Below are 23,003 nucleotides of genomic sequence, written 5' to 3'. Positions count from 1 at the left end.
CAGCAGCAGCAGCAGCAGCGGAGGTGGAACGCTGTGCTGTTGATTCAGCAGTCCGCCTCCTCCCGATGCCGCTTTGATGAGCTATAGGGCCAATATACGGCTCTTTCTGGACGCGGTGCCAAGTGATGCTGCAAGTGCTGATGATGCTGCTGCTTCAACAGGGGCGATGTTTGGACACACGCAGAGGTTACGTTTCCTCTGGGGGATTTTCAATTGATGGAAATGTATAAGCCTGTTTCCCTATACTTAAAAAAAACAAACAAACAAACAGTTGGGCCTGTAGGTTTAACCCAGCGGGACATGGGGGGAAGGGGGTGAAAAGCGTCCGTGACATTCGGCAAACTGAGTCCATACTTGAACCCACAACGCCAAGGATCTAGATCAGCTCCGTATTAGGAAAAGATGCCCTCAAAAAACGAATTGCACTTGAATCGAAAATGCATGAAGAAATACGGTGTCCTCAAAAGTTAATTGCGATTCAACTAAATATGCAATTTCTGCACTTAGCTAATCGCAAAAGCGGCAAATAGTTTAGGCCAGTGGTTCTCAACCTTTTGGACCCCCATTATAACAGGCAAAGAGGTTCGTGACCCCCCGCCCGGGTCACACCGTGGGAAACAGGAACGTTAGCCTACATAATTCTTAAAAAATACAGAAAAAACTAAACAAATGGCTGAAATAAAACTACGAACAAATAATGGCACTCTGGTAAAATAGCAAACACATGCTACAATAAAACATCAGATTATATTGTAATGAAAATCTGTATATTTTATCTAAATGAGCAGGCGACCCCACAAATTTGTCTGGCGACCCCCTGAGAACCACTGGTTTAGGCTATGTAAATGTCTGCAAGCAACGGTGTATCATAATTTGCTCTGTCATCACGCTCCTGGACACGTGTAAACTGCGCAGCTTTGAATAGGACCGAATTTTAAAAATCGCGATTCGCAAATAATGCAATTTCTGTCTGATAAATCGCAAATATTGTGTTTTCGAAATCGTTGAAGCGAAACCCCTGTTTATGTGCAGTGCGGGCAGGACATGTGAACGAGGGAAAGGGAACATACCAAAATTGGCTTAACTCCTTTACTCGTTAACTCGATACGCCGTTGTAATTGCTCGATTAGTCGCGTCATCGGTAAATTGCAACTTTTATCGCGCGCGTATTGATTGTTCTGCAGCAGATTCGAGCACGCACTCTTTAATTATAAATGATTCTGTTCCCAAACAATACTGTTGAGGGAAGGTGCCATGCACACTTGAAAGATTAGACGAGGGAATATCCTGGATTAGCACGGGCGCCATCGGTTCACTGTCCCCAGGTTGTTGTGACAGCTATTTCAGGATTGGCAAACCAACCTACCCTGTTTGTCATCGTCAAAACAAAATGTAAGAACACACGACAGACAAGCTAGCTTTAAATAATAAAAAAAGGACATTTTATAACTGGTTGGAAGTTTGTGGTTGTGCAAAAATAGCCTGTGGTTGTTGAAGGAAAACCCCGTCATTCCCCTCCTGCACGTGCACCTTATCTGACACAGGTGCTGGTGGATATGCCAACAATTCGTTTACGATAGACAACATTACAATCTGTGCAAAAAATAAATTAAATAAAATCACGTTACCTTGAAAAAAGATGTTACTCGTACAGGAGAGACTCCAAGCTGCTTTGTGTTGAAAAAATAAAATGTATTTTTGCGAGAGCAGTTGCCGCTACTGTGTCCTTTGATGCACCGCTTCTTCAGGCAAACTGCAGCACGAGAGGCTGGGCGCGCGCTCTTATCCACCACAGACGCAGTTACAAAGGAACACCGCGAGAGGGCGCAGTGGAGCGGTATTGATTGAGTTGTTTATAACGGTGACAGTTTTGGACTGTGTTGTATTGCAGCAAAAACGTCGACGTGGAAGCCAATTCATTTAACATTACGAATAACTTAGCGTGCGCAATTTGTACTTCCGATTATCTGCAATTTAGTCTCTATTCAATTGGAGATCATTTCATTTGTATTTTTTTTTTTTTTTTGTAATGCATTCAAGTTCAGTGTCTATCGGCTTGAGGGCTATGTTTATGCCATTTAGACCTGCATTTGAACTTTACCTAACTTTACCAGTGAGTGCCTTCATTATTTCTATTTTTCAGATGTAGACTATTTTTTTTAAAATCTCGGCCTGATGGTGCCTGCAAGGTCCAATATTTTCTGAGGTTGTACTTGGTTCGAAAACCACCTGATGTACACACGAGAATCTATGTTGCATAGTTTTTAATTAGAATAATTTATAGGCCCGCCTGATACAATAGCATGAAGCAATATATCCAAAAATATAGACCTAAAGCAGCCTCCATAATATGATAAAACCAAAAATACAAATTAAAGGTGCACTGTGTAACATTGTTGGACTATACTGTTGCCATCAACACAAAACATGCTTCTAATGACCAGCTCAACACAGAAAATGCCGTGGGTAATCAGAGAATGTAGTTGGATGAAAACCTAACCTATTTAAATCTCAAATTCTGCTGACTTTTGTCACACCTCCATGGAGACGAGCTGGAGACGTACCCACTCCGGGTAAACTTACAGTCATGTCTTAGGAGAGGTGAGCCGCTCACAGCAAAGGCACATGTCTGTTTGTACATGAGGTACTTTTCAATGATGAAAATATTTGTCATAAAATAAATGCTTGTTTATTGGGTAAAATTCTACACGGTGTGGCTTTAAATATGCATTATAGCCTAGAGCAGGGGAAGGCAAGTTTTCTTGGCAGAGGGACGATTTTCTTTATCGTAAATAGACCGAGGGCCGAAGCCGCTGATTAGCAGCCCAAAGTAAAGCACAACATTGGAAAAATTACCATCTTAAAGGAGATAAATGACTTAAAATTGCTTGTAATCCAAGATACAAATGTTGGCGCCAATAGAACAAATCAGACAAATAATTGTTTTTCACTTGAAAGGACACAAAGTTATCTGAATTAAGAGAATAACTACTAAAGGTTTTATCTCGTCTAAGACCAGACCAAATCTACTCAAACTTTAGATTTAATCTGTTCATTCATGTAAATTTATGTCATTTCTTCCTTACAATGAGAGTGCACTTCTTTCAAATGCCAGTGTTGTACATAATATATGAGCTAACTGGGTGTATTGACAGTATTTCTACCTTTTTTAGTAATGTTAAAAGTACTCTCTGATTTGTGTAATAATGTTTCTCAAAATCATCTTGAGGGCCAGAGGTTCTGTGCTGGAGGGCCAGATTTGGCCCCCGGGCCTGACGTTGCCTACCCCTGGCCTAGAGCATGTGTGTGGTCAAATTAAACGGGAAAATATATCATATAATATGATTCTACCCTTCATAGTATGGTAGTTGCACTGTTGCAAAACAATAAAAATAAAAATAAATCTCCGAACATGTGAATTTTCATCTCCAAATGATTTAATGCTCTTACTTGTTGGAGTCTAAAGATCTGCTATGACTCTATCGGCGAATTACTAAAGTTTTTCCCTTTTCTCACGACCCAACAACATCGACTAACTTCCGCGCGCGCGCCGCCCTCGAACGCAGCACGCGCCCTCTGTCTGTGGACGCTAGGTGTCACCACAGCACGAGCCCTGTCGTAGGCGCTTCTCTACATTGTATTTCTATATTATCTGCTGTCAGTGACTCACCGGCTCTCGCGGGGCGTACGCACACGCTCACGCACACGCAACAACCCACATACTCGATAATAGCATGAAAATGGCGTCTAAAAGTCTCCCTGCGCACATATAGTCCTGTGCTCGCGCTGTCCTCGCCTCTGCCCGCGGAAAGGTGTGCCGGTACGGGTCGCTATGGCTGGTACTAGGGGGAGGTAATTGACCGTGTTAAACCGTCGTAAAGTGGGGCTTTTCCAGTATGGCACCCAAAGACCCCCTCCTCGGCACTCTCAAAGGTAAGACTCCATCATGTCGCCTGCACACTGTTGTATATAGATATAATAATGGTGTCATGCGTTTTTTCCCCTGTAGTGTGCGTGCTGAACCTCCAGTCCGATGGGCAGGCGGTGAGCGACAGCAGCCCGCACCTGTCCTCCTGCTGTGAGCTGCTGGAGCTGGTTCTCAGGAAAGGGCTCCAGCGTGAGTAACTTATTTGTAAAAGTGGTTTATTCTAACATTTGCTACTGTTGTTCCCACTGTTAGTAAATGTTTAAAGTGATCATCTGTAAGTTTAATTCTTTTACGAATGCAGTGGTTTGCATATAATTGACCGCCTGGGCCAGCAATAACATAATATTTAATTAGCAGATTTTTCTCTAAAGTCCAGACTCCCTATCGTTGCTGGTCTCACTAATCAGAACCCCCGATGCCATCACTTTGACCAATGAGGCGAGCTTTCTTGTGAAGCAAACTGTCAGGTCCAAACAGGAGGGGGAGGGAGCTTGATTGCTTACTTTTGCAATTTCTTTCTCTCTCTCTCTCTCCTCATTTTGCAAATAATGAGTGGCTTTCAGGTCTGAGGGGAAGGGGTGGATTGTTTTGACTTGACTTTGGAAATTTCTCCACATTTTGCAATCTTCAATATATTGACCTCTTAACTCCCACCTGAACGGTTTGGCTTTACCCTAATCAAAAAGATTCTTGGGGAAAAAGCACCAAAATAGCCACAAAAAATGAGAAGAAAACAAGGACAAAAATGTGACAAAAACTCAATAAAAATATGACAAAAATCCAACAAAAATGTGACAAAAATGTGACAAAAAAACTCAACCAAAGAGTGATAAAAATTCACAAAAAATGTGACAAAAATTTGACAAAAATTCAACTAAAATGTGACAAAAATTTGACAAAAATGTGACAAAAACACTACAAAAAAATGACAAAAATTCAACAAAAAGTTATAAAAAACTCAACCCAAAAATGACAAAAATTCAACAAAAATGTGACAAAAATGGAAAAAAAAGAAAGAAAAAAAAAACATACAAAATGTGACACAACACAGCAACAACGCGAGGAAAAAGATCAGTTTTGTGGGTCTTAGCTTTCAAATGAGGTGTTACACAGGCCTATATAACAGCCAAAGAGGACAGAATGCATTTGGTTTAGGCGGGTGTTAAGAGGTTAATTAATATTGACATACAATATTACATAATATATAATATATATATATATATTCATTTATATATAATATTTCATTTTCATGTTCAGCTTCATGTCGACATGTAAAATAGTAAATATAGTTTGTGTTTTGTGTGCTTTGTTCTTTAGAAACAATTTGCATGGCTTTTTTCATACCATGATTTTCACATTATTTTATGTTTTGTTTTTATGCCACCACTGAAACTCATTTATAGCCACACTCAAGTAACATTTTCTAAAATTATAGCCTACTGTTTTACTGTTATTATACTTATTTGGATCTACTTTTTTACTTCTTCTTGAGTATAATTAGTTCAAATTACTGCTACTGTTACTTGAGTAAATATGTTTCATCATATTCATATTCAGGGTTCAGAACATTGCAAAAGATGCTGTGTAAATGTGGGTAATTTGGTTTAATCATGTAATATCAAACTTTTAGACATAGACATTGATCTTTTTTTGCTGTAACTGCCCTGATACTGGAGGACACGACTACATTACAACTGTCAACCAATCATTTAAGCAACGACTGTGACCTCTGGGTATTTACATTTGACAAACACACAGCACTCTCTTTTCTCATGTGTCTGTTTTCCTCCAGAGCCTGTTCTCAGTCTGGTCCAGCGGGACTACTGGCAGGTCCTGGAGCAGATCCCTCTGCACGACACCTGCGGCAGGTTTGGACACAAAAGATACAAACAACACTCAAAACCATGGGCTGAGTTCACGTGAAATCAAAACAATGTAGAACGACCCAATAGTTTATGATTAAGTCGGAGGACGGGCGTGGATTCTATGGCAGTTTTCTATGGTAGCTGCCATATTGCATTATTTTAACCTGGTTTATGGTTAGTATCTCTGTAATTACTGGGCCCATCCACATGAAGCTAAAGCTAACAGATCTTCACTGTGAAACAACGGCAAAACGTCATTTTAAAGGTCCTCAGGCTACCCAGGGGCGGACTGGCCATATGTCCATTCCAGTAGAGCACAGAAGGGCCACTGGTCCCGCCTTAACCGAGCTTTACCCAAATCTAAAAGCTAAAAAGAAAAGCATCAAAATAGCGACAGAAAAGAGGATGAAAACAAAACAAAAATGTGCCAGAAAAGCAACAAAAACACGACAACAAAGCAACGACAAGGCCACAAAAACGTGACAAAACCATAACAAAAAAAAATGACAAAAACACAACAAAAAGCCACCAAAAGTAATGAAGAAACAACAAAACTATGACAAAAAATGCGGCGACTTGACAAAACGTTACAATCACTTTGTAGGTCTCAGCTTTCAAATGAGGCTTTACATTGTTGCTCTCCAGCCGAGAAGCTTTTAGATTTGGGTAAAGCCGAACTGGAGAAAATGCGCTCCGTTAAGGCGGGGGGTAAGTGTCACATTTACGCTAATTTGGGCCAGGCTGGTCAGAGTCCAGGGCTGTTTTTCAGTCCGAGTTAGCCCCCGAGGCTACCTGACTACTTTCTTACCCTTAGCCTTGATATTTTCATGTAAAACTTAAAATACTATACTATACTATAATCTTCATATTTTGATCTATATAATAAAATGCAGTTTAGGCCAGCAAAGTGCGCAGTCCTCCTTTTACACACCAGTGACCAGAGCGTAAGTTCCTGCTGTGCTGGAGCCTCGGCCAAAGCTCTCCGTGGTTGTGTCCAGGCTGTCTGCTGTGTCGCTGGCTGTGGAGCAGACCAGGGTCTGTAAGAAGCTGCTGTCGGCTCAGGGCAGAGGGAGGTACCTGCTCAGACTCGCTCTGAGCCGCAAGATCCTGCCCCAGTTCATCAGGCACCTCCTGCACACGCCCAGGATCCTGGAGGTCAGAGACGTCGTCAGCCTGGATCATTCTGTCAGATGATGTGATTGTATGAATGAATACATACAAGACACTAGACCAATTGGCAGACAGTATGGAACAATACTCTTCAGATATTACAAACAGGAGTTGAAACATAACTTAAAAATATGAAGCCAATAAGAATATGCAGTTTTAAAATGATGTAATAATACTATATTTCTGTTGCCTTGAGGAGGTACTCTATTCTTGGAGGGGCACCTTTTTAGATCTAAATGGACAAGTTTCTTTCCTGCTGACCACGGAGGAGACATTTTCAAGAAGGTTGAACCAAGATTATTGCTAAATTAACTACCGTCATAGCAGCTTTAGGTAGCCTTCATGTGTTCATTACTTTTAACCTGAGCTCTATCATTTTAATCCTTATTTTGTGTAAAAAGAAAATACAACTTGCACGCGTCCAAAGCATCCTCAATTGCCACATTTGTTGACATTCCTGCTAAGCATATTAGAACAGGGGTAGGTAGCGTCAGGCTCAGGGGCCAAATCCGGCCCTCCAGCACAGAACTGTCATCATGCAAATAGAGATCAAATACCTGTTTAAGTAAAGGTAAGTAAAGTGAGTAAAGTGCAGGGAATACTGTCTGTGTTTTTCAGATTTCCTGACAGAACATCCCGATAGGTCACAATGTAAATCAGTGATTCCCAACCTTTTTTTGTCTCGCGTACTCCTTGAGTTGTTAATTTATACTCTTGAGTACCCCCTACCTCGAGGATCTGGCCAATATTGTTACAAAGTGACCAACTAAACTAAGATTACTCAGTATTAAATAGTTTTGTGTTCAAAATGAAGCTTAGATACAATGAAACCTTTTACTCAAAAACATCATTAACACTAACTTTCCTGAATTGAAATTCTACTCAGTTTCACTTTCTTTTTAAAGTTAAAATAATTGCTAAGTGCTCAAGTACCCCTGGGGTCCCAGTTGGGAAAGACTGTAAATGATTGGCATGGTTCTTTACTTTGGGCTACAGTAGTGAAGTTTGGCCCCTGGTGTTTTGTCAATGCTGAAAATTGCTCCTCCTCGACCACTCCATTAGAATAAAACAACCATTTCAACTTGTTGTTTTCAGTGATCTAAAACACTTCAAGCTTTTTGATAAATTGTTCACCAGCAGCACATTTCTAAGACCGTCACACAGAGGGCAATGGAACAGTAAATGAATCTACCTTACACAGTTCACAGTCTGTCCTCTTCTGGAAATGTTACTTGTCAGTTTGGTCTGAAGTACCTTTTCTGGAGGAATAGTTATTTAGTTCTGTGTGGAGTAGTTGTAACCCCGGACCTTACTATCCCCCACAGGTCATTTATAAGAGTGTTTACTGTTTACCACTCTGAACTTCTAACAGCAGCGTCTTTGCCTTTGCAGTGGTACTGTCCAACCCTTTCAATCATCAGGAATGAGGAGTTTCTTGGTGAGCGTCCTTATCGTGATGCTGTTTACAAACCTGTCACTTGTGTAATAATAATGCCGTGCGTCTGGTCCGCAGAGCCGTTCATGTCCCTGCTGCTCGTGCTGTCTCACATGGACTTCAAGCTGGACATGGAGGTCAGTGGCCATCAACTCCTTCACATTCACATTACCCGGATATTATGATTAACGCGTGTTTGTCCGTGATAGAACTGCAGTTTTCTGGATGAGAGCTGGCTTCTACCTGTAAGAAACCACTTCATCTTGTTGCTGTTGCATGTGACGTGACTGACTTGTAACATTTGTACGACAGGTGTCTGAACTGTATGAGGTCGTTCCGTGCCGAGAGCTTGGGCTGGTGTTAAGGTGTGTTTCATCATCGAACTGCTGACCACGGAGCACACGGTCTTCATTTAGATTAGAAATGTCAAAGGTATATTTGAAACGTTACAAATCAAAAAGGTATAATAAGTATTTCAGCATATTTTCAAGTATTTGGTGTTTTCTTTCATCTAAAATATCTAACGCTCTGTGGTCAGTTAGCACATGGCTTTTTCTATCACATGTGTTGAAGTGAATCGATATATAAGGGCATACGTTTTTCCTCTCTCTCTCTCTCTCTCAGGTACCTCCACGGGCGGGTGTTTGTGCTGGAGTTGACCCAGGGCAGTCAGGCCTATGTGGATAAGTTCATCTGTCCAGGAGACATCATTGACGAGATCAACGACACCTCGCTCCGGAACTCCAAAAACGGGCAGGTGGGCAGAAAACCCCCCATTAGGTCAGATACGATGCACAACAGCGGGATTTAGAGAAAGTGGTGCTTTACGTTGGGCCGGGATTGATTCTTCTTTTGATGACGGAGAAAATTGGCCTGCCACAAAGTTAACTAGGGACCCACACAAACTTCCGGAATGAGGTGAATTCACATCAGGTTCATAAGAAAATCCAACACTGTAATGGAAAAAGGTGTAGCTTAGACTTTTAAAATACTTTGGTATGCTAAAGTCTATCTTATTTTATGCAACAAAATTGCTCCTCTACACACATTTGTTGTTGTCTTATGCAAAAGGTCCGAGCAGACTGATTTCTGCTTTCTCTGCCAGGCCGGCGTGGTGCTGTCCAAGCTGAAAGGCTGCCCTCTGTCCGTGCGCGTGATCCGCTGGCAGCAACAGGACGGCACGGTGTTCCGGCCCCTGGTCAAACTGCTGCGAGCTTTGACCACGGACAACCCGGGTCTGCAACTCACCCCTGCCCCCTCCTCCCAACACCCACCCCCCGCCGCCAAGGAGCAGACACCCTCCTCATCCTCATCCTCGTCGCAATGCCTCAAGGATGGACGGTAAGCTCCAAATAGTTTATACCTCAAAGTCCAAACCCGGACATCTACATGTTTATCATCTTCCTTCATGTTTTTTTCCATTTGGGAGCATGACATCTTCTCTTTTTCTTCAAGGATTGTATACATCGTGCAGTACCTCGGCAAAGCCAACATCGGAATGGTAAATATAGTGAAATACTCTGTTCAAACGCCAGTATTTGAGACCTGAGCACTTCATTTTGTGGTTGCGATGTGCTCTGTTTGCACAGTTTGGTGGCAAAGAAGTGCTGCAGCACGCGATTCCACAGGTCCTGCATAAAAACCAGCCGAGCGAGGTGGTTATGGCAGACGCCGCAACATTCAGCAATTGTCAGTATGTGCTAAAAATGCTAATGCTAATGAACGTTTTGGTGCTGCAGGAAGTGCTCTTGGACTTGAAGGAAACCCATTTGACGTGTACAGACAGAAGTAGCAAAACAGTAAGCATACAAACATACTATAATTAGAAATATCAATAATATGACACACATATTTTTTTTATTATTTCACAGGAACTGTTTGAGCACCACTATCCCGAGATTTCATGTGTGGGCAGATACAGTCAACCAGACTACACGACTTTCGCCTTTTGTGTTGCGTAAGTATAACATTACACTAAGGGGCTCATTAACATAATCATTGTGTCGTATATCACATATCATGGCCAACATCCGACCTGTAGTGCTTCGCTGCCTGTATATTGTGTATTGTTTTATATTTTTGTACTGAAGACCTTTTGTGAAGCACTTTTGTCAACTCAAGTCCGGCTCCAGCCAATTTATTATTAAATTATTATATTCATTATATTAAGATTATCTGTTCATTACAAAAAATAATCAGAGCAAGTGCATCACAACAGTTATATTGGAGGAGGAACCTCTACTTCTGAAGTAAATTTACAAATTGTCATTGCGATTTTACACTGCTGTGCGGAGGGGTTGAAAGCAAATATCAGCAACATAAATATAAAACACAATCCGCTGTGTACAAACCTGTGACCTATATTCACCCCGAGGTTTCTCAGCTCCCCTGAGGCGTAGGGAGTTATGGGGCAATTTTCTGTTCCAAAGATATGTCTTGTAAATGTAGATATTGGGAGCATGGGGTTAAAAAATTAAAGTGCAATTCGGTGCCCCCTCCAGCAGATAGCGCTAGTCTAGCAACAGTTTTTAAATGTACTATATGAATGCATTTGATTTATTAAGGACAGGTACTAAAGAGTGACCGTACGCTTAATAAAATATGCACATTTGTCGCCATGTTACACCTAATTCAAAGGTGTAACAGAATTATGACCCCAACGCTGACATGTAAATGAGAGTCTGCAGAAAATACTCAGCAGATCCACTTTTGTACATACTGCTCGTTTTTGCACATAAGCAAACGCTTTCACTATTACGTTAGGAACTTCACATTTACTTCTGTAAAAATAGAAAAAGGATGTTGAGGGTTTGATTTTGTTGCACAAACGAGTGAAATCCATCTGTCCGGTCACTTGCCCCATCCTCTAGGTTAGTTGGAGTCCAGTTGAATCGTTTTTAAACCTTGAATACTTAAAATTAGTTAATGGTTATGAAAGTAGTGAGGGCAGTTCTAGAAGAGTTTTTTTTCCTCCTTCCACCCCCACATAAGTTGCTCTAATCAGTCCCCTTTACTGAAATAACTTTTTAAAAATTAGAAAAGTTGAGAAATACATTTTAGTATCTGCTTGTTCCGCCTCATGCCAGGATTGATCCACATGGCTTTGGTCATGTGCTTAGTCTCAAACATCACCAATGCGCGTGACGTCAAAGCAGCGCTTGCACCCCATTGGCTGAACCCGGTGTCCTCTAAACACATGATTGGTTCTTTCCACAGAGACTCCCCAGAAACCCCTCACTCCACAGGCTTCTGCTGTGTGGTGCTCCGAGCCAGCTCCATCAGGGAATGTGAAGACATCGTGTGCCGTATAGGTAAGAAAACACACTTCACCTCAGTGTAACTCACAATGATGCGTTTATGGTTTCTCTTACAGCGACTGGCTTCAAGCACACAGAGTGGTTCGTATAGCCACATCACTGCAATTGTAACCTTGTAAATAAATGTTTCATATTGACGACAACGACCAAGCTTTCTACTGATAAAGACCTTTAATAGAAAGACATGTGACAACATTTCATAAATAGTATTAAATGTAGCTGCCAAAATCTTATGTTGGAAAATATGTAAAAAGCAGTCCAGAAGAGTACTGAGGGGTGGCTCATGCTCAGCCGCTGAGTGCAGGGCCTGGTGCCCGTACAATGAGACCAGAGGGAGGACAAGACCAAACCCCGTGGAAGATGAGAATTTTGCTTCAATGTCTTAAAACAGCCATCAGCGCAGGGATTGTGACCCCTGGTGACTGAGTGGGAGGTGAAGAGATGGGGTGACCCACGGTGAAATAGGTACAGAAAATTCCTACTGCACAACACGTCCAACTAGCTTGTTTACTCAGGCTTGTGGAATGGCTGATGTCTTGTCTCAATCTAAAATACATTACAAAATTCAAGAACTTATAAAAAAAAAAAAGGAAAAAAAAGAAATAATGTCCACAAAAATGTTTAAGTACGATAAATAGTGTAATTTGAGAGGGCATTGTCACAAGCCGCTTAGGCCCTCTCGCCCCTTATCCTGCGGGCCAGCTGGATGTCCTTGGGCATGATGGTCACCCTCTTGGCGTGGATGGCGCACAGGTTGGTGTCCTCAAACAGACCCACCAGGTAAGCCTCGCTGGCTTCCTGTTGACACAAAACGTGACGTCAGATATGTCACAGGATTATGAAACAAAACCACATCTGTGTATAAGCTGGATGTGCAGATGCATTGTACTTTTTTTTTTAAGCACCTTAGTCAATGGACAATTGGACATGACTTTTTTTAATAGGAGTTTTAAGTGTGTGAGCCAAGACATTGTGAAGCAATTAGAGACTCTGCAATCTAAGCTGCATCTCGCATGCAAGATGTACACACCTGCAGAGCGCCAATGGCTGCACTCTGGAAGCGCAGGTCGGTCTTGAAGTCCTGGGCAATCTCCCTGACCAGACGTTGGAAAGGCAGCTTGCGGATGAGCAGCTCAGTGGACTTCTGGTAACGACGGATCTCTCTCAGAGCCACAGTTCCCGGCCTGGACCGCAAATATAGGACATATTATTAATTAGGAGGTTTAATTTAAGACCTGACATGTAACGTACTTAGGACTAATCCATGCTTCCAGCTCACCTGTAACGATGGGGCTTCTTCACTCCGCCAGTGGAGGGCGCACTCTTCCTGGCTGCCTTGGTAGCGAGCTGCTTCCTTGGCGCCTTACCTCCAGTGGACTTACGGGCAGTCTGCTTGGTACGGGCCATTTCGTACTTTCTGTAAGCGAAAACAAAAATAACATAAGCAACAGTGATGAAGAAGGTATGGTCGCGCAAATCTGACCATTATACACGACTCTAGCAAGAGGCTAGCTTAGCCCTCTCCATTCAGCAGAGTTCCCCTCCCCCAGCTCTGTCTACAGGGAGGCGTCTGGTTTGCGCCGGTGCGCCTTTTTCCCCTTCACAGAGTCTGAGATAAAAATAAATTCATAACACGAAGCGAAACCAGATGACGAGTTCTACAAACATTGTGTGCTACAACGTTACACGCGACCACGGTCCGTCTTTGACCGAGTGACACGCCGGCCAGGAACACGGCGACACTCGCGCCGACCGTCGAACTGGAACAAACGTTATTTTGTAGGCCACAACAAGCCTCTGCCTCTCGCCTTCGCCATTTTTAATCGTTTCACCCCCAAGCGACATTGCCTCGACTCAAACACAGCGCGATTGTAAACAAAAACATGCCGCGCTTTTCGCTCAATTTTTGATAAACCCCCTTTGTGTGAAGCGCGTGTTAACTTGCGAGAAACAAGTCAGACACCGCTTTATTTTGGGTCATTTTTCCCCAAGACACAACGAAAAGGTGTCCCATTGTTCCGTTTCACACATTACAAACTATAACTCTGCTTTTGCTCAGTTTAAACGATCAACGTTTATTATTGTTAAGCGGAAGGTAAAATAATATATTAAAGTACAACGTCTAAAGAATAAAGTATTTACCTTTTCGACGCTGGGTGAGGAACGATAGAGTCACGGCGGGGAGCGCACGAACGGACGTTGTGCAGAAGGAGGGCTCTGGCTCGCTATTTATTCGCTTTCTTGACGTCACGCTTTCAAACTGAAACCGCCCATTGGCCAGTTAATTTGAATGGCACGTGTTTTAGCCAATAGAATCTCGCAAACCTATTTCAGAAAGTATATGAAATTAACTACATTATAAAACCAGTTTTATGTTCAATATGTAGTGGAATGGTATTTGCTGACATATTAAAATCGCGACGGTGTCATGTAAAGGTCTTTTATCAATCGCGAATGTCGAAATGTCGGCGACAAAACTTCACCTCCCACAGTTCCGTGTTGTCTCGCGCCTACTACTTCCTCCCGTCTCGCGCAGGCTCACATCGGAGTAGAATGCGGATTGCAAAGCTAACAAGAATAGCTAGCTACCAAGCTAAAAACAAGGTTACAGTGGTTAGGCTTTAAACGCATAAAATGTCCAAAACGCACCCACAGCCCCCGTCATCTTCGGCTACTACGACGTCCGGAGGAACGTCCACCTCGTCGTCGCCTTCGCCCGCCGGGGGCTCGACATCTCCCGCCACCGTGTTGAACGTACAGCCGGAGAAGCCCCAACATTATACGTATGTAGCTTGTTAGCTTGTAAAAAAGGCTAGCCAAAATGTACACAATCTCACGTGTGCCCGCATTTAAGCTTTGGGACGTAATCTTTTTTTGTCTGGGAATAATCTAGAAGAAATAAAGTTGGTTTGTAGCGATTTCACTGTGCATATGCTAGCAGGCAATGTAAACAAAGTGCAGCTGTGGATAAAGAGGCCTAACGTTACTATGCATAACGTTCCCTTACGCTGGCATTTATTTAGGCATAGTTAAGCTTTTAGTTCCTCTGTAGAAGTGTCTGTTGCAGGATTATTGTTGAGTTCATTGAGAGCGGTGGTAGTTTGTGCTAATAGCCTATTTAACAATGAACCGTTCACAGCGTAGCTAGAAGGCGTTGTTTACATTCATCAGCTGCTGGAAAAATGGTTTATGAAGACTATTATTTACTACTATTATCACGTTTAGAGTGGAATTGCGTAGAAACCGAATTTGCATGTTGACTGGCTGCAAAAGCACGCAATGAGATAATGCTACGTATGATGCCCTGCTAATAACAATATGTCTGGTCTCACTGTGGTCTCTTTAGGTATGGTAGGTTGGCACTTGGATCTGATTCTTTCATTTCAACTTGAATCGCAAATCCAATCACAATACTTGCATTGCATTTGGATCTTTTTACCCCCCCCCAAGAACGTTCAGATCTGCCGATGAACTGTGTGTTGTTGTTTTTGTTTTGCAGATATCTAAAGGAGTTCCGTACTGAGCAGTGCCCGTTGTTTGTTCAGCACAAATGCACACAGCATAGGCCCTTCTCCTGTTTCCACTGGCACTTTCTGAACCAGCGGCGGCGGAGACCCATGAGGAGGAGAGACGGCACCTTCAACTACAGCCCGGACGTGTATTGTACCAAATATGACGAGGGCTCGGGCACTTGTCCCGATGGAGACGAGTAAGTGCAGCACCTTATGCTTATTATGTGTAAAAGCTGCTAACCCTGTAGTTCAGACCGCTACAGACCTCTTCGGAAGTATGTATGATTGCTAGCTGTTTGTATTTCAGTCTTCTCTCTCTGTTCCCAACGTCTGTCAGCTTGTATTTTTAACTAATCAGAAACAGGGAAAATGTTCCGTTTACTAGTCTCCCTGAAAATTGCATGAATTGTTTGTCAGTAGAATCCTACAAAAAAGGGCGTGAATACATAGTGCAAACATGTATAAACTGTAGTGAGTACGAGTCTAGATTAGGCCTTTGATTGCTGAATGTTGTGATAAACTCTAAGTACTAAATACAATCCCATCACAGATATAATTTGGATGATTCTTGCTTCCCCATCAAGATGCAGACCTACATCTTTTTCACATGTGACAAAAAACAATGATCACACTCAAAATCATTCCTTTGACTGGTTGGATGAGCTGAATGACGGCTAAAACAATCGTAAAATGCAGCCCTAGTCTACTACATAGCCCCGGCCTATTCCGAGACTTTACGAGGCTCTTTACAAACAATGTAAATGGCTGAACTGTGGCTGCTGTAGACGGCTGTTATCCTCGCATGTGAAATAAGACTATTGTACTTTGGTGTTTTGCATATGAACAACTGAGGAGTGTCTGCCTTTGATGCTCGGGGAGTGAGAGAAAGGGTGATAGGGAGCTGCTAGCTGCTTAAATCTAACCAGAGAAATTCTGAAAGTTCTTCCCCGTCATGGCTACAGAAATGCATTTTCTTTTTTCGTTATATGTCCCCAAAACCAGTTCTTCTCTCATATTGATCGTGCATGTTTGAGAAATGCTCTTGTGTTTTTGTCTTGTTTGGGAGCGTTGTAAAGGCAATAGTCTACACACCATCCTCTATCCACTTACCACGCCCAGTCGTAGCTTTAGCGCTTGGTGAGTCTTATGGCGGTTCCTGTTGGACATTTGCACATGAACATAGCTGGGCCTCTACTGATTGACAGGGGCGTTTGATATTTAGCAATTCTTTGGTGACATTGAGAGACAGACAAAGAAGGAATAAATGCAATGGGGATAGGTGCAGATGTGGTGATTATGGTGAGGAAGACTGAGCATTACAATTTACCAGGCAAGGAGCTGTGTGAGAGTCCAAAGGTTTGATTCTGGGAAGGAAATATTTAAGATCTCAGTGTTCCTCTTCACCAAATCCTCTTTTTCTCCTCACATGTGATTGTTTGAATTGTCTCTCCTCTCAAGATGCCAGTTCCTTCACCGGACAGCAGGAGACACGGAGCGCAGATACCACCTCCGATATTACAAGACGGGGTCATGTATCCACGAGACGGACGCCAAAGGCCACTGCAGCAAGAACGGCTCCCACTGTGCTTTTGCCCACGGCTCCCACGACCTGCGCAGCCCTGTTTACGACATCAGGTACACACACAAAGAGATAAAAACAGGATTATCACTAACAGCTGCATACCTGAAAAAGCCTATGGTAATGTGGGCAGCTTTGGGTTTAGTTTCCGGGACTTTCTGACCCCAAGATCCAACTAACGTGTACATTTCTTCAATTAAACTAAACCAGTGATTTAAAGATGTTTTGTCTGAGGAAACTAAAGGGAAGTAACTTAAAGCCTCACTTGGTAACATTTCACCCAAAAACAGAAAATAAAATATAGGCATTAATTAAAAAAAACAGATTACCCAACAAGTGTGTGTGTGTTTGCTGTGAGCGGCTCAGCTCTCCTCTGACCTGACTGTAACTTTACTGGTGGCGGGTGTCTCCAGCTTGTGTCCGTGGAGATTTTGACTTAAAGCAGCCAGATATAAGATTCTTATAAGTCCTCATCCAAATCCGTTCTTTCAAAATGTAAAACTTTTCTGTGTTGAGCTGGTCATTAGGAGCAGGTTTTGTATTTGCAACAGTATAATCCAAAATGTTCTCGCAGTGTGCCTTTAAATTTAGCACAGAACCATTATCTGTAAGTCTGTTCCATTAATGATGTGTTGATTAACAATTACGAGTTTGGTCTGGTCAGCAGGATGAGAATCCGGTTTGTTGTCACAGTTTAAACCTGGCCAAACCTAGTCTGAACCAGTGTGAATCCAAACTGGACCAGTTCAGACCCTTCTTCAGCCGCTCTAGGCAGCTTTGTTTTTATTTGTTCACAGAGTTTGGAAAAACTTTCACAGTATCATCATCATCTCAGAGAGAAATTTGAATGTAAATGGATTTCACCAGGTTTAGACAAAACTAGTACTTGTGACAATGATTTCAAGACCAGTTTTCTCTGTCCTCTTGACTGTGTTGGGACAAATGGATCCATTTCTGTTCCAGGCTTCTTAAACGTTGAAAAGTCTCGGTTGTCTACATGGAACTCTTCAGTTTTCAATAAACATTCAAAAACAAATGTCCCTTCCTCTCATGTGCAGGGAGCTGCAGGTGCTGGAGTCTCAGGGCGGCTCCGGAACAGCCGAGGGGGCAGGGGGAGACGGCCAGTCGGGACAGGCTGCGAGCACAGCCCTTATAGAGAAGATCCTGGGTGAAGAACCTCGCTGGCAAGGTAACAGCGCTGTACCAGTGACTCCAAAACTACACAACATGCCCTTTTCATCTGCTACTGTGTTATTCACCCATTTTACCTTTCCTCGACCGTAGACAACAACTACGTCCTGTCCCACTACAAAACCGAGCTGTGTAAAAAGCCCCCTCGCCTGTGTCGCCAAGGTTACGCCTGCCCGTACTACCACAACAGCAAAGACCGGCGCCGCAGCCCGCACAAGCACAAGTACAGGTGAGGGATCGGAGAGCGCGCTTTGGCGTGACATTGTCTGACTGGTCGAAGTCTCTTATGCTGCTCCCCCTCGTGTCGCCTCAGAGCGCTGCCGTGTCCGTCTGTGAAGCAGAGCGAAGAGTGGGGCGATCCCAGTAAATGTGAGGGGGCCGAGGCCTGCCAGTACTGCCACACGCGCACGGAGCAGCAGTTCCACCCAGAGGTTCGTCTCACTCTCCAGGCCAGACCTAAATCTTTTTTCCTACGTATGTATTTGTAGGGTAACATTTCATTTAATATTCATGTCCATCCCCCACCCCCATTTTTGACTATACCTGATCCCAATTCTTTACAAGGATGAGTTTTTAAGCACATTTTACAACTTTCAGGGTCACTGTCACAATTATACCAGTAACAAATTGTTGCTACATCTCGAGTGACAAAATACTAGCACAGTGTCTCTTTTTGTACTAATGTGGACTTTTACTAGAAGAGGACAAAACAAATTAAATTACTACCTGGAAACTATCAGGTACAGGTACAGGGCAGTATCTTCATAAGTTCAACATAAAGAAAAAAAAGTTCAGTTACATCAGGGGTGTCCAAACCTCTCTCCTCGTGGGCCCTATGTCGTAGTGTGTACAGCGTGGACGGCTGCAGATTGTTGGTCTGTGCAGTCAAATATTCAACTGAGTGCGTTTAAGAGAGATTTGAACCATTCTCCACACCTTTATTTAGGCATGGAACCTTAGTGCAGCTCGGTCTCACAATAACATGTTCATTTTTGATGTTTTAAATTGAGTAGTATTATTAAACTTGCCATAAAAAGTACCATCTCCACTTCGTGCACCCCTGAGTTTCATGTTTTAGAAAGAAGTTTGATCATCAAAACAACAAAACATTCGACAAGAAAGAAAGTAGATAAAAATGAATAGAGACAGACATTTTTCTGGATAATAGTCGTTTTTGAAGTCCATGTTGGTGAAATGAAACTTAAAAGACGCAGGATGTTGAGTTGCTTATGTGTTTTGTTTGTTCCCAGATCTACAAATCCACCAAGTGTAACGACATGCAGCAGTCGGGCAGCTGTCCCAGAGGACCCTTTTGTGCCTTCGCTCATGTAGAAAGTAAGCCATTTCCAGCACCTTCTCCTCGCCTTTGCTTCTGACCGCACTAATGTCCTCTGTCCCGCTCCTGCAGAGCCTTTGATGTCCGAGGACTGTTCGTCCTCCTGCCCCACACCAGGCTCTCCTCCTGCTCCCAGACCCCCGGACCCCCTGCCTGCCCCGGTGCCCCTCTCGTCCAGCCCGGGGATGATGCACGGCAGCACGGCCGACCTCTTCTCCCCCATCCTGGGCTCCTCCTCCTGCCTCCCCGAGCAGAGGCTTCTGGGTAGTGTGGTGTCGCTGTGTGAGGAGGTGGGCGGAGCCGAGGTACTGTCTCCGTGGGCAGCGGCGGAAGGCGGGTACTGCAGGGCGCCCGGATTCGAGAGGGAAGATCAGGTAGGCGCTAGACCTTTGGCTGACAGTGGAAATGCAAATCCAGATTCATTACTGTGATAAAACACAGATCTCATGTACTGTTACATGATCTCAATACTGTTACTGTTACTACTAATACATCGTAACAGTAAAGGTTATATTTATTTGTTTTTAATAGGAATCAATACAATTCATATGAAACTGGTTCTCAACTGGTTGGTTTGCAGTGTTAATTTCGTCGACTAAAATATTTAGCCTTAATTTTAGTCAAAGTGTTATTTTTGACTAAACTTGGACTAAAACTAAATTTAAAGTTTCTCATGAGACTAAAACTATGACTAAAATGTCCAGATATTTTAGTCGACTAAAATAAGACTAAATAAAAATGAAAAGGAGAGACTAAAATCATCCAAACTTCTATTGAGCGTCTGAAAGAGCCTCAGATCAGGTAAATCTTCTGCCAAAGGATCAGCTCTGATCTTTGTTCATGTGGAGCAGCTCCATGAAGCAGAGGAACCAGATTAAATATGATTATAATGAATATTATCAATGCAAAGTCGACTAAATGTGTCTTGAATTTAGTCGACTAAATTGACATGCCATTTTAGTCGACTAAAACTAGACTAAAATTGAAAAGATTTTTTCGACTCAAATTAAATTACATTTTAGTCAAAAGACTAAGACTAAAACTAAATTTAAATATGTTGACGAAATTAACACTGTTGGTTTGGACCCAAAAGTGTGCCACGGTAAGAATTTCTTTGGGTTGCAGGCCTTTGCCTAAACTGATTGTTGATTAGTTGTGATTATATTTGCTAATCGTGACATCATGCACTATAAAGTGAGTCAAACTCAAACTGCTGAAAGTTTAAACTTTTTTGTGGCAGCTACATTAGTTGACAACATGCAACTATATACAACCGATTTGTCTTTGGCCTGTCCCTCGTGACACGCCAAAAAGGTACACAGATTAACAGTAAAACTCCTGATAGAAAGACAGAATCAGCGCCGCCTCGTGCAGCTGAATGTGTTACGTGCAGCTCCTTTTTTCCTCCATCATGTTGAATGTGCTCCATGTTTGTGGTTTTTAGGCCAAGCAGCGGAGTTTTGCTCTGGAGCGCAACAGAGAAATGGCCTCGGCGCAAAGCAAACAGGTAACACTCCGGCCCGCTCCTAAACCTTTAACCAATCAGGAAGTGTCTGACTCACTCACTGGCACATGCAGGACCTGTTGGTGTTTTTACCCGTGGGCAGCCCCCTGAGCCTGTCCTCCAGCATTCCCTCCAGCCTGGCCGCCACACCGCCCAGCCCCGCAACCCTGGGACCCCCCGGGCTCTCCTTCTCCTCCGGGATGAACGCCAACGCCCTGCCCTTCTACCCCACCAGCGAAACCGTTGAGTCGGTCGTAGGTAAGAGACTGCGCTGAAAGGGACATTGCTTCAAAAAAAAATCATACGGCAAATTTAAAAACGTGATGAATGTCGTGCAGAGTCAGCCCTGGACGACCTTGACCTGAATGATTTCGGCGTGTCGGCGCTAGAGAGGAGTTTAGAGAGCAGCGTGGGAGTCATGCTAGGTACTTCTTGTTTTCCAGTGTTGTTCCCTCATCAAAATAAACACCTACCTTTGTGAGCACAGAAATGAGAAAACGTCGAGTGTGTGACAGTGTGTTTTCTGCCTGCTTTCATTTTGACCCCCTGTTCGTTTTTGTTTTGTCTGGTTCTTCTCCAGGTGGCAGCCAGCTCCAGAGCTCGGCCCCGGTCAATATACCCGGCTCCTTCAGTAGCTCCGCCCCGTTTGGGTCGCCCTCGCCTTCTCCTCCAATCAGACCGCACGCTTCACCCTTTTTATCATCCCATCTGTCCAATCCTGGCCAATCGGAGAGCCCCTTTCTGGGACCGTCGCATAGCTCTTTAGGTTTGTTGAAATAATCAATCCAACTTATTTAAAGGTTACGGTTCAATTAAAAGGCCGTGAAGTCTCCACCATTTATAGAAACTGACCAACCCAATTTTATTTGATCATATTTGTTTGCACTCTTGGATTTTGTCTGGAAATCACTCCCACATGGCTGTTTGGTTTTCCTCATGATACACGGAATCCCCCCGACAAGACTCCGTTATCTAAATATGGTCCTTTATGGACAACACCAGCTGCAAAAGCCCATGGGAATAAATAGAAAAATAAACGTATTCTACAACCACAAAGTCCAGTACCCCAGCTTTAAAGCTATGCCTAACTTACTGTGTGCACTTACTTCAATTTTGTTCATTTACGGTCTTTGCTTTTGCACAGGTTTGAATGGTATGAGTAGCAATATTTGGGAGCACTTCCCCTCTGGGCAAGGCTCTCCTGGGACACCTCCGACCCTCCTCCCCTCGGCCCCCCCCTGTCCAGAGACCGTGAGGCTCAAACAGGAGCTGGACGAGGCCCACCGAGCGCTTAAACAGTGGGGCCACAGCTGGAGGCACACGGCGCAGGTACGTCATCTTATATTCGTACTTATGTGGAAGTCTGGTTCGTAATCAGTGAGTGTTGGTGAAAAGGCGAGAGACATTTTGGATAAAGTTTATCACCATCAAAACACCACGAGAGCTAAGCGACCTCCTACTGTGTCCGTCCAGTCGTGGGCCGCCATGAAAGCCGAGGCCGAGGAGTCCAGAGCCCACGCCGCGCGCTTACAGATGGAGGCAGAGCGGGCCAAACAGGCGGAGGAGGAGGCGCAGAGGCAGGCCACTCTCCTCCAGGAGGCGCTAGAGAGTATCCGCAGCGGAGAGAACCCTCACCTGGACGTGCACCAACTGCAGCTGCTGCACAGGCTGCCTCTGGAGTCTGTGCTGAGCCTCAAGGCGCAGCTGTGCTCCTGCCTGCACGCCGTGGAGCAGGTACTGTACACACTACTCCAACATATGCCGTATTTTACTTTGTACTGCACTTTTAGACCAGTGCTGCCCAAAGTGCTGTTGAATGTTGACATTTCCCGTGTGGCAGGTGGTGTACCGTAAGCAGCGTCAGTCCTGCGTGTCGTGCGGGGGCCCCGGCTCGCTCTCTCTGCCCTGTGGACACGGACTCCAGTGCGAGGGCTGCTCGGCGTCCGCTCAGTGTCCCCTGTGTCCCGAGCACAAGCAGGAGCAGCAGCAGCATCAGCAGCCACCTCAGCCTCTCTCTTGACCCCGCACACAGCCAGGCCCCGGAGCCCAGCGCTTTTTATACCAACCCTTTTTTTACTCTCAGCGCGGAGCCGTGGCTGCAAGGTCAACATTCGGTTTAAGGCCAGACACTGCGTAGACTCTCGTCCACTCGTCAAAGACTTTTAG

General features: G+C 43.8%; 3 protein-coding genes across 3 annotated transcripts; 2 read left to right on the top strand and 1 right to left on the bottom strand.

Moving 5' to 3' along the window:
• Window positions 1-3,779: 3,779 nt before the first annotated feature.
• On the top strand, window positions 3,780-12,321 carry LOC306978778 (uncharacterized protein). The gene is made up of 16 exons (XM_079577446.1): window positions 3,780-3,933; window positions 4,010-4,117; window positions 5,721-5,796; window positions 6,792-6,948; window positions 8,356-8,401; window positions 8,477-8,535; window positions 8,608-8,643; window positions 8,711-8,763; window positions 9,023-9,155; window positions 9,504-9,739; window positions 9,854-9,899; window positions 9,988-10,053; window positions 10,138-10,197; window positions 10,270-10,355; window positions 11,615-11,709; window positions 11,772-12,321. Exons 1-16 carry the CDS (start codon window positions 3,897-3,899, stop codon window positions 11,804-11,806), a joined length of 1,329 nt encoding a protein of 442 aa, XP_079433572.1. The 5' UTR covers window positions 3,780-3,896; the 3' UTR covers window positions 11,807-12,321.
• Window positions 11,868-14,004, bottom strand: LOC306978779 (histone H3.3A). Its single transcript, XM_079577447.1, has 4 exons — window positions 13,858-14,004; window positions 12,995-13,132; window positions 12,746-12,899; window positions 11,868-12,513 (listed from the first exon to the last, which is right to left on the bottom strand). The coding sequence occupies exons 2-4, from the start codon at window positions 13,120-13,122 to the stop codon at window positions 12,385-12,387; spliced, it is 411 nt and encodes a 136-aa protein (XP_079433573.1). The 5' UTR covers window positions 13,123-13,132; window positions 13,858-14,004; the 3' UTR covers window positions 11,868-12,384.
• A 243-nt stretch (window positions 14,005-14,247) lies between these two features.
• Window positions 14,248-22,964, top strand: unk (unk zinc finger). Its single transcript, XM_079577445.1, has 15 exons — window positions 14,248-14,498; window positions 15,215-15,424; window positions 16,686-16,862; window positions 17,865-17,995; window positions 18,091-18,226; window positions 18,311-18,428; window positions 19,248-19,332; window positions 19,406-19,707; window positions 20,778-20,840; window positions 20,912-21,095; window positions 21,176-21,262; window positions 21,418-21,603; window positions 21,982-22,166; window positions 22,311-22,571; window positions 22,678-22,964. Exons 1-15 carry the CDS (start codon window positions 14,350-14,352, stop codon window positions 22,855-22,857), a joined length of 2,454 nt encoding a protein of 817 aa, XP_079433571.1. The 5' UTR covers window positions 14,248-14,349; the 3' UTR covers window positions 22,858-22,964.
• The last annotated feature ends 39 nt before the right edge of the window (window positions 22,965-23,003 follow it).

Source organism: Gobius niger, assembly GCF_951799975.1.
Source record: "Gobius niger genome assembly, chromosome: 19".
In the NCBI taxonomy this organism is placed as follows: Eukaryota; Metazoa; Chordata; class Actinopteri; order Gobiiformes; family Gobiidae; genus Gobius; species Gobius niger.
Note: the sequence above shows the minus strand (reverse complement) of the source record. Positions and strands in the feature narration are given on the sequence as shown.

Bases quoted from the DNA above. Each gene is read 5' to 3' on its own strand.
- LOC306978778 (XM_079577446.1), top strand. From the start codon at position 3,897: ATGGCACCCAAAGACCCCCTCCTCGGCACTCTCAAAG. The intron at 9,156-9,503 runs GTGGGCAGAAAA...TTTCTCTGCCAG, and splicing joins GGAACTCCAAAAACGGGCAG to GCCGGCGTGGTGCTGTCCAA. The intron at 11,710-11,771 runs GTAAGAAAACAC...TTTCTCTTACAG, and splicing joins AGACATCGTGTGCCGTATAG to CGACTGGCTTCAAGCACACA.
- LOC306978779 (XM_079577447.1), bottom strand. From the start codon at position 13,122: ATGGCCCGTACCAAGCAGACTGCCCGTAAGTCCACTGGAGGTAAGGCG. The intron at 12,900-12,994 runs GTGAGCTGGAAG...TTTGCGGTCCAG, and splicing joins AAGAAGCCCCATCGTTACAG to GCCGGGAACTGTGGCTCTGA. The intron at 12,514-12,745 runs GTGTGTACATCT...TTGTGTCAACAG, and splicing joins CAGCCATTGGCGCTCTGCAG to GAAGCCAGCGAGGCTTACCT.
- unk (XM_079577445.1), top strand. From the start codon at position 14,350: ATGTCCAAAACGCACCCACAGCCCCCGTCATCTTCGGCTACTACGACG. The intron at 14,499-15,214 runs GTATGTAGCTTG...TTTGTTTTGCAG, and splicing joins GAGAAGCCCCAACATTATAC to ATATCTAAAGGAGTTCCGTA. The intron at 20,841-20,911 runs GTAACACTCCGG...TGGCACATGCAG, and splicing joins CCTCGGCGCAAAGCAAACAG to GACCTGTTGGTGTTTTTACC.